The sequence below is a fragment of the Natrix helvetica genome, assembly GCF_964273705.1.
Source record: "Natrix helvetica genome assembly, chromosome: Z".
Lineage (NCBI taxonomy): Eukaryota > Metazoa > Chordata > Lepidosauria > Squamata > Natricidae > Natrix > Natrix helvetica.
The window spans coordinates 54,334,831-54,346,109 of NC_138554.1; the positions used below are offsets into that span (position 1 = coordinate 54,334,831).

An 11,279-nucleotide genomic window follows, 5' to 3' on the forward strand; every position below is an offset into this window, starting at 1 on the left:
GCCAATAGACCTTAGTTCCAACTATGAGGCTAGTTAAATAAATATGATTCAAAAATGCAATTTCCTACCCTTTCCTTTAACATACGTTCGTGTCAAAACTCACCATAAAAACAGCCTTTTCATTCAAAACTAGAAATATAACAAGAAGCAGGAAGAACAAGTAGCCAATATAGTAACATTTACAGATGTACATGAATTCATTTATTATGCACATGAATAAAGATATGGCTTTAAGACAGGATCATGTTGATGGATTGCAACATTACCATGTCCTTTACCTGCAGCTATATTGGTTAAACTGAAAGGAGTTCAGTTACCTGCTTTAAGTTTTAAGCAATAAAATTTTCAAATAAAATATGAAAAATAGGTCTTTTATTTGGCATTTAGCACCTAGCAGTCTTGTTTATGAACAGGAAGACTTTACCTATCTGTCATAGCTAACATCACTTAATAGACCTTCATGATCTAGCCTTCTTACAGAAAACAGTATTTTCTTTGTTAAGGCAGAAGAAGAGTCCCTTTTGGGAGAGGGGGCGGTCTAGAAGTGCGAAGAAATAAATAATAAATAAATAAGAAAATATCCTTGCAGTAAAGCTGCTAGAAATCTTGTCATTCATATCTAACCTACTATGTCAAGAAATAACTTCAACACAACTGTTTGCCATGGGTAATAAAGGTTTACATTTTAAGCATTTAAAAATTTCTTACGAAGTACTTGGTCCAACTGGTGGGTAGAGAGTAAGGAAAATGATTTTGATGGAAATATAGCTAATCCTTGATTTACGACCACAGTTGAGACCAGAATATCCATTGCTAAACAAAGTGATTGTTAAGTGAGTCATGCCTGATTTTATGACCTTTTTGGCCATGATTGTTAAGCAAACCACTACAATTGTTAAGTGAATCATGTAGTTGTTAAGTGAATCTGGCTTCCACTATTGATTTTATTTGTCAGAAGGCTGGGAAGATTATAAATGCCAATAACCCAACCACCCCCTGCTGCCGCCATTGTAAATATAAGTTGGTTATCAAGTGCCCAGATTGGGATCATGGACTATGGGGATGCTTAAAGTGTGAAGACTGGTTGTTAAGACTCTCTTTTTTAATGTTCTTGTAACTTACAACAGTTGCTTAATGAATTGTGAATTGTAAGTCAAGAACTATCTGTATGCAGAAGCTGTTGCCTAGATAAAAGGAGCTGACACATTTTTAAAGTTCAGAACAACAAGATAACAGAAGTAGTTCAAGAACACACCTTCATAATTCATGGAATAAGGAGAAGGTACAACATAATCAGACTTTCAGGATTCCATTATTGTAGCTAATTTCAATAAAAGCTTTTTTTTAGCTTTCCTGTGGATTTGATTTCTTAATTTGGTCTATCTAGTGGGACTCGGAGTTGCAATCATTATTAAATTGCTTCTTATTCAAAAACTGGTCAATTGTAGCGTGAGAGGGCAGGCTGCCTAAACATAACTAGCACTTAGGCTGATGGTGTCCTGCCCCTTCAAGTCCTCTCCCCAGCCAGCTCAGCTGCCCAGCAAAGAGGAGCTATAAAAGCCCTGCAGTAAAACGTGTGTGTGTGTGTGTGTGTGTGTGTGTGTGTGTGTATTTTGGATGGCTGACTGCCCCCCCCCCCCCAATTGTTGTGTGAGAGAGAGCACTTGCTTGACTTCAGAAACAGAACTTCTCTTGGAATTTCAGATGGTTTTCTGAGGTTCTGAAAGACAAGACATTGATTTTGTAGTGTCTACGGAAAACAGATTGTTCAGAGATTCTTGAAAACAATCTTAAAGACAATTATCCCAGACAAACCAATGGTGCAAACAGATGTATTAAATCTGAACTGTAGGTTACGTCATACAAATTAGGCTAAAGGCCTATATGACACAAGCATATTCAGGCCACAAGCATATTCGTTCTGTGTTGATTAATGGAATAATTTGTGCCATTATTATATACATGGAGTTCCTCCAGTATGAATATTTAACCATGCTACATAGTGACTATTCCATATCCAGGTGACATACGTAAATTTAGGCAATGATTAAAGAGCCGCCATAACAGTAATGAGACAGGGCACAACAGGAATAAGATTCTAATGTGTGCAGTCCTATTTAATAGTCAAAGTGAATTCATATATCATCCAAAACAAAGTCACTGTTTTGAATAGTGCACTGAAATCGACAATGCAAAAGACCAAATAGATTTTCACCAGGAGTAAGCAACCTATGCTGCCCGTGTGTTGCTAAACTATCGTTCTCAACAATCCCAGCCAATATGGTGACATTCTTTGGTTTATCATTTTGTGACATTTGGAGGCTAGAGATTCTTCACCCACTCAGTTTATAAACTGGGTTATAAATTCAATTTCCAAACTCAGAAATAATCAAGAGTGCCAGATGTTTCAATGTAGAAATGTGCTCCATAGAAACATTTTATAACAAAAATAAGTTCTATTTTAATTTTCCATTTTGGATAGTTTTTAAAAAGACAGCTATGGTTGTGTGGTGTGTGTGTATGTCTTTGGGATATTTTCTGCAATCTGCCTATCCTGTGTGATATTGTCCAGCCTGGATTACGTAAACTGTTGTAGATGGACAATTTTATGAATGTAATATATAACAGATAGGATTAAAAAATTACCCTCTTGCCCTAAATAGACTCTATACATACTATAAAAAGTTATTTCTACTTCCAAGAAGTAAAATCACTGTGGATATTTCAGCCATTATTTGAGTGATATTATTGAGGCAGAATATAAAGATGAGGTAGAGTGTGTGCTACTCAAGATTCAACCCCAAAATTCAATCCTATAAAAAGCAGAGATCCCAGGGAGTCTGTGGATAGAGCTAAATTATATTAATAGACTTCTGAAAGGCTTGAAGATAACATTATAAAAGTGAGCCTGCATGAATTTTTGTGAGTGATGTTATTGCAAGAATTAATAGAGTAATACACAGTAGCCATATCAGTCAATATCCTCTATGAATATTTAAAAGCAGGGCTTCCACATTCAAACTCAATATAGTAAAAATATAAATACTTTCCCAAGTGTATTTAATAAAAACTAAGGTATGAATCAGGAAGTCTTTAACTCAAATTTTTCAACTCTGCTCACATTTGAAGCCACAGGTAAACAACTCTTTCTCAACCCTTGCAACCCTTTTAAATGAGGGATGGTGCTTTCTTCCCAAACGCATAACCCTCCAACTTTAACTTTGGAAAGAAACCAGTTGAGAGAGGCTGCTTCAGAGATTATAACCGTTTCCAGGATTCCTGATCATTAGTTATAGTAGCTGGGATTGAACCATCCCAAGAAGCAATCCCCACTGTTTTTCATTCTGCTAGATTACGCATATGACACATTATGAACAAACGGTCCAAATGTTTAAATTAAGACTTTTACAAAGGGTTAGATTGAACTTTATGACTGATGACTTCCCAGCCACATCCAGGTAGTTTTCCTGGCCGCAATACAGACGCAGTTTGCCTTGTCTTTTGGGTTCTTAATTTCCTGGTCTACTTAGCAGCTGTAGGATTTAATGGTGATCTACCATCCAAATAATAAACAGCTTTTCTCCCAGCTTTGCGTTTCTCCCAGTCACCACTGGCTAAGGTTCATTCGTTTTAGTAGGGTTCATTGAACTGGCGATGGGAAATGAAACCGATTTACTTTTCCATGACAGAAGCCTGCTACTGCTGCTGCCGTCACCTCCTTCTCCAAATGCCACTGCTCCTTTCCTCCCTAGAAGTGGGGCAGGAAGGGGCAACGGAGATTCCAGCCCCCGCCCCCCCCTCCGGCCATCCACTCTGTACCTCAACCGGAGATTGGCCATGAACTCCGGCATAGACACGGTGTCGAGAAGCACGAAGTCTGCTTTGCCGAACTCCAGGCTCTCCAGCTCTGCCATGGCGCTGCCAGAAAGCCAGCGGGATGGGCAGCCACTCCTCTCGACGACCAGGAAAGACGGGCGATGTGAAATCGAGCCGGGCACCGTAATCACCGGCTGCCTGAGCAAAAGCGAGAGGGGTTTCTCCAGCAAGCCACGCCCACACCTGAGCAGCCGCTTGCTACTGGAGGCACGTCGATCTCGAGGGAGGGAATTGGGCGGAGTTGACTCCCCACCAGACAGAAGCTGTGCCCAGACCGTTGCGACCCCTGAACAGTTGTACCGCCACCTGGCGGCATAAATAGCTCCGTACACTCATATATACCGTATAAAGTTCAGAAGTTTTTCCTCCCCCCTGTAACCCCGTAGTATCTTTCATGTAACCTACAGGTGTTCAAACTTGGCAACTTTAAGACTTGTGGACTTCAACTCCCAGAATTCTCCAGCCAGCCGTCCACAAGTCTTAAAGTTGCCAAGTTTGAAGACCTCTGATTGTAAACCCATTAACTCAGTACGTACCTTCTGTCAGGCTGCATCATGATTCTTTCTTCTTTGAAAGCATCAAAAATAGGTGTCACTGAACCCGAAAGTTACCAGCTTTTATTTAATGTCTTCAAAATCTTTGGCCATGTGTTTCAATTTCTTCTTGTTATATATAAAATCCCTGTTCTTACAAGGTTCAGATATAAGGATAGAGAACATGAATATGATCTTAATCTTGGCTCATCTCAACTGCAACGATTGGGGTGCCTTTAAGGCAACAACAAAATACAGAAAATTCTCACATGTGCTATTTAGTACTTGTATTTTGCAGCCTGGGTATCATAACACTAATAAACCACAAAGAACTTGATGTTGTGTTTAAGGCACCAGACTAGAAAGCCAGCTGGTTGGCCTTGGAACAGTCACTCTTTCTCAGCCTTTTCAGGAATCAACATTAACTTGAAGGCATAAGGGGAAAAAACGCAGTTAGATAGGTTCCCATAATAAAGAAAGATATAAATGAACTTGAAGATTACCATGGCTGGGATTATTCATTGCCTTAAAATAAACAAAAATAAACCTTTTTATTACAGTGAATTTCGTGAAAGAAAAGGAGAAATATCCAAGGCCTTCCTGTCCTCTACCATCCCCCGGAGTTCATTTAAGCTCAAGCCTACTGCTTCAGTGCCTCCATCCAGCCACCTCATTATCTGTCTTCAATCTTTACCAGCATTAGGCTCTTTTCCAGTGAGTCCTTCCTTCTCATTAGGTGGCCAAACTATTTGAGTTCCATCTTCAGGATCTGGCCTTCTAAAGAGCAGAAAGGGTTGATCTCCTCTAGGACTGACCGGTTTGATCGCTTTGCAGTCCAAGGGACTCGCTGGAGTCTTCTCCAGCACCATAGTTCAAAGACCTAAATTCTTTGGTGCTCTGCCTTCCTTACAGTCCAACTTTCACAGCCATGCATTGCAACTGGGAAAACCATAGCCTTGACTATACGCATTTTTGTTGGCAGGGCAATGTCTCTGCTTTTTAGCATGTTGTCTAGATTTGCCATAGCTTTCCTCCCCAGGAGAAAGCGTATTTTAATTTCTTGGCTGTAGTCCCCATCTGCAGTGATCTTGGAGGCCAGGAAAATTAAATCTGTCACTATCTGGTTCTGGTTCTTCCCCATCTTTTGCCAGGAATTGAGAGGGCCAGATGCCATGATCTTAGGTGCACTTTTACAACTTTTGTAAAACCTTTGTAAAACGCAGAAAAGCGAAGCACTAATATCCTGAAATCCTATCCCAACTCAACTACCCCAGCCGCAGGTAACTACTAATCCTGTGAGTAACATTTCCATCCTTGTCAAAGATGCAATTGAACCAGTGGTGGATTTCAAAATTTTTTACTACCAGTTCTCTGGGCATGGCTTGGTGGACATGGCATGGGAAGGATACTTTAAAATCTCCATTCCTACCCCACTCCAGGGGAAGGTTACTGCAAATTTCCCATTTCCTCCTGATCAGCTAAGACTCGGGAGGCAGAGAATAGATGGGCTGGAGCCAGTCAGAGGTGGTATTTACCAGTTCTCTGAACTAGAGAACTAAAAAGATTTAAGAGGGCTCTTGTACAATAGGTAAACTGTCTCCTTGTTGAAAGGTTCTATTTTTAAAATATAGAGTAAATCTCATAATCAGCCATTGTAGCCTTTTTTATAATTTATGTATTGCTCTTTAGCTTGAAAAACTTACAGAATGGCCTAAAGAACAGTAACATTCAGATGTTCCTGTCTTTGAGTTTACAATATAAAAAAACACTACAAAGAAGGCTCTAGAAGTCCTACTGAACAACTAATTAAACATGGGCCAGCAGTGTCCTGCAGCTGCAAAAAGCCAATGCAGTCCTAGGCAGCATAAATAGAGGGGATAGTAGCAAGCTCATGTGAAGTGTTAGTACTACTTTGTACTGTGTTGGTAAGACTATACTTGGAGTACTGTATCCAGTTTTGGTCGCCACGATGTAAAAAAGATGTTGAGGCTCTAGAAATTAGAATGCAGAGAAGAGAAACAAAGATGATTAGGGGACTGGAGGCTAAAATATACAGTGAATGGTTTAAAGAATGGGTATGTCTAACAAAGTAAAGGACTAAGGGTTGCATGCTAGCAGTTTTCCAATTTTTGAGGAATTGTCACAGAGGGAGGGGGGTTGTCAACGTATTCTCCAAAGCAACTGAGAGCAGGACAAGAAGTAACAATTTGAAACTTACCAAGGAGAGAAAACCTAGAAATTAACGATTAATCAGTAGAACAGCTTGATTCCAGAAATTGCATGTGAACTCCCTCACTGGAGGTTTTTAAGAAGAGATTGAACAACAGCCATATGTCTGGAGTAGTATAGGCTTTCCTACTTGATCAGGAGATTGGATTAGAAGTCCTCCGAGGACCTTCCCAACTCTGTTATTCTATTCTGTTCAATGAGACAAAAAGAAAAAAAAATTAAAACAAGACCAGAACTGTTAGTCCTTAACATTTAATGACATATATTAATAAATTGCCATGAAAGAAATGGGCTAATTAGAGGCTAGATCAGAGGTTCCCAATCTTTTTCGGTTTGCGGCTCCCATAACACTTCGGATTTTTTCCGAGGCTCTCTTAATAGGTACATCCGATTTTTTTTAATTTTTGACTTTTTAAGGATTTGAAAATCTACTTTTTAGTTCGTTAAGGTTAGGTTAATTGAAAAATAAATTAAACACGAGCTTTAAATTCACAATTTATTGAACATCGTTTAATGATTTAAAATTATTAATGGGATGGATGGGCTTGTTGTTCGCTGCACAACTTCTCAAATCTTGGAATAAAATTGGAAATGGCGACTCTCATTTCTTGCTCGATGTTAATTTTCGAGCGATATTTACTTTTTATTACCGCGACTGCCGAAAACCCAGCTTCGCACAAATAGGACGTTGCAAAAGGAATTAATATTCTTAGGGCTTTGCAACTAAGCAGTGGGTATTCCTCTTTTACTGATATCCAAAAATCAGAAAGTTCCATGCTAACAAATTTTAACTTCAATGTTGTGTCGCAAGACAACTCAATAAGAGATTCTTCTTCTGTAGAGGTAAATCCTGATGGAGCCTTGGCTCTAAATGGGTCTTGAATCCAAATAAATTTTTCAATGTTATCTGCTTCAAAGTATTTTTCGAACCATTTGATAAGCTGAGATAGGTGATCTTCAAAAAGAGATTTTAAATTGCAAGACAAACTGATTTCATTGGAGGTTAAAAACTGGTGCAACAAGGGAAAGCAATCATTAAGATCATCTTCATTAATTTTTAGTTTCCATAGCTGTAATTTTTTTCTGAAAGCTGAAATCTTTTCTGTTAACTTTAAAATGTGCATATTGCGTCCTTGTAAAGAGAGATTCAACGCATTCAACTTTTCAAAGATATCACATAGGTATGCGAGTTTAATCAAAAAGTCTGTTTCTACAAAGTGTTTGGCATACTCATGTTTTTCTTCTTCAAGGAAAGTGTATATTTCTTGCTGTAATTGGAACGTACGAGACAATACACCCCCGCGAGAGAGCCATCGTGAGTGGCAGTAGTACAACAAAGATGTGTATTCACCTCCCATATCTTCACACATTCTTTTAAAAAATCTTGCTTTCAGTGGCCGAGTTTTTATATAGTTTACTATATTTACCACACGTTCTAAAACTATATTTAGTGGAGGACTTATATACTTTGATGCAAGTGCTTCTTTGTGAATGATGCAATGGGTCCAAACTGAATCTGGAGCTTTGTTTTGAATAAGCGCCTGCAATCCTCCATAAGAGCCGGACATCGAACGACCACCGTCAGTACAGACGCCAACGCACTTTGTCCAGTCTAAATTATTTTCAACCATAAATATATTCAGGATCTCGAACAAATCCTGAGCCTTTGTACTTCCAGTAATACTTTTATAAAAGAGAAGGTCCTCAACGATTGAATTACCATCTAAGAACCATACGTAACAAATCAAGTGTGCATCCTTATTATTGTCTGTGGCCTCATCGAGTTGCAGTCCATATTCACTTCCTTTTAATTTTTCAATTAATTGTGCATTGAGATCCTCCCCCATGTGCTGAATTCTGCGACTGATTGTATTGTTAGACAAAGGGACATTTGAAAGCAGTTTCCCCGCCGACTCACCAATCATAATGTTCACTAAATCTACAGCAGCCGGTAGAATGAGTTGCTCTGCAATAGTATGGGCCTTTTTACACTTAGCAACTCTATATGCAACTTTGTATGATGCTAGCAAAGCATTATTTGGTATTGACATATGTTTATAAATGCTGCCTTTTTGTTGTTTTAATTCAATTAACTTTCTTTTTTAAAAGTTGCGAGGTTTACCAACAAAGTTAGAATGGTTGGTTTCTAAATGTCGTTTTAACTTACTTGGAAGCATACATTCCGGTGCCAAAACTTTCATGCACAATACACACTGTGGTCTCTCTTTATCATTTTCGTTTATTGATGTAAAGCCAAAATCCAAGTAACTGTCGTCATATTTACGACGTTTTCGCTTCTCGGAACCCTTGCCACTAGTTTGTGGAACTTCGTCTATAGATTTAGCAATATCTTGATTATTCAAGTTTAATAAGAATTTGTCCATTTTAGGGTGATCAGAAAAATAGCTTTTGAAAAGTAACTTAACCACCACACTATTAAGTTAGCCCAACAAACAAGAACTTATGCGAGCACTGAGAAGGTGATAACAAACGAATAGAAATCCGACTTGTAACTGCGCATGCGCACTAGATGTTTCAGAAATGGTGCATCAGCGTTAGACCCAGCGGGCGCAGGTATTAATTGAATATTTCGCGGTGCCCTTATGATGATAGCGCGGCTCCCCAGGGAGCCGCGGCTCACACTTTGGGAATCACTGGGCTAGATGATAGTACCTCTAGGAAACGGGAATATTCTCCCCATTCACCTAAATATACATAATCTATCTCATAGTATCTATAACCTGCCTTTCCCTTCCAGTTTTTCAAAATCACCTTCGCAATTAGAAGCGGATCTTTTTGATGGATTGGTAGAAACATTTTTGATTCAACTGAAATTGGAGATTTTGCCTATGGTGTGCAATTTAAATTTCATATCTTCTGATTGTCAAATATATACATATTTGATGTATGTATGTATGTATGTATGTATGTATGTATGTATGTATGTATGTATGTATGCATGTAAGTAAGTAAGTAAGTAAGTAAGTAAGTAAGTAAGTAAGTAAGTATGTATGTATGTATTTATTTATGTATTTATCTGTGTGTGTGTGTGTGTGTATGTATGTATGTGTGTGTGTGTGTTACAACCCCTGGTATGCCCAACTTTGGGAGGGAGCTCACTACTCCCCCTTTCTGTCCTTTGGCTCATTACAGAGGACCATCCAGGCAGAAAACCATATTTTTATTTTTAATGTTGCCTTTTTATATTTGTGTTGTATTTGTGCTGATAAATAAATAAAGGGAGACTAGTATAGATCTATTTCAAGCTATAGATGGATTCAGCCCTGGCAAGCTGCTATCTGATGCATCCCAGTGCTGTGTCTTTTAAAGCAGTTGCCAGCACTTTGAATTGGGTCTGAAAGCCTACTAGTAACCAATGAATCAGCATCAGCACACCCCTGTTTTTACAAGTCTGTCCTGTCAATAATCTGCCCACTGTACTTGTAAATTTTCAACTTCTGGGTTGTGTCCAAAGACAGCCCCTTGTAGAGCCATCTAGTCTAATCAAGTGTGATCAAAGCATGAGTTACTGAAGTCAAGGAAACCTGGCCCAGGTAGGGTAATTACTACAATGCTAGACAAAATTATGAACACAGCCAGGGATGCACAATCAGAATAACTACTGGGCTATAGTAGTCACAGGAGTGTCCATATCCGCATTTAAATTGCCTTAAAGATTATACAAAGCACATACAGATATATATATCTCCACCCTCCCTCTAAAAGTAAGACTATATGCTGTATGTTTTCTACCACCTGAAATAGATTGTTTCATTCCTCTTCCTTTGAAAGGACAAAGACCCATCCAGACCAAATAGAATGGAAATGTAAGTTTCTAGCAATTTGAGTTTTCTCTTCCTCCCAGATTAAAAAGCTTGGCAATTTTCCACAAGGCTAAATTAAGTATATCCACCTATCTTTGTATCAGCACAAAATTGGATTTTCCCTATTTTGCTTCTATTGCATCTTTTCAGAACAATAACTGGAGGGCGTTGTTCTGATAGTCAGTGTGCTACTCATTACAGGCAACATGATTGGGTTTCTCATATGGCTTTGCCATTGTCCTCCTTCACCATTTCACCAACAAGAAAGGAAAGCAACATCTATTAAAGCAGTGCTCCCCAACCTTTTTATCGCTGCGGACCGGTAAATGTTTGATAATTTTTCCGTGGCCCGCTTGTTTTGATTTAATAATTTTAATTTAATTGTATTTAAACATGCCTTCAAAATAAAATACAGCTACACCAAAAAATGAATATAAAGTGATTTATTTTATTTAACTCACTAGAATGCCAAATCAATGAGAACCCTGAGCTTGTTTCTTTGCAACGAGATGGTTCCATCTGGGGGTAATAGGAGACAATGACACCCGAAGTGTGTTGCTTATGTCCAGTTTATTCCGTTGTTTTGTTTTGGTTGCTGTCACTGCAGAAAACCCCGCTTCACACAGATAGGTTGTCGGAAATGGCAATAGGGATTTAAGTGCTGACTGTGCCCCCTTTCAATACAGAGATGCCAGCGTTCCCCCCTTTCAATGCAGAGATGCCAGTGTGCCCCTTTCAATGCAGAGATGCCAGTGTGCCCCTTTCAATGCAGAGATGCCAGCGTGCCCCTTTCAATGCAGAGATGCCAGCGTGCCCC

The 11,279-nt window shown here is 38.9% G+C and overlaps 1 protein-coding gene across 1 annotated transcript in view; it reads right to left on the reverse strand.

Annotated features, from left to right (window-relative positions):
• LOC309401879 (unconventional myosin-Id) overlaps nt 1-4,019 on the reverse strand; it is a 133,327-nt gene extending 129,308 nt beyond the window's left edge. The window contains exon 1 of the mRNA XM_081971190.1: nt 3,820-4,019. Coding sequence (XP_081827316.1) covers nt 3,820-3,914 — 95 coding nt within the window. The 5' untranslated portion in view covers nt 3,915-4,019. The remainder of the gene's footprint in view (nt 1-3,819) is intronic.
• Nucleotides 4,020-11,279: the final 7,260 nt, after the last annotated feature.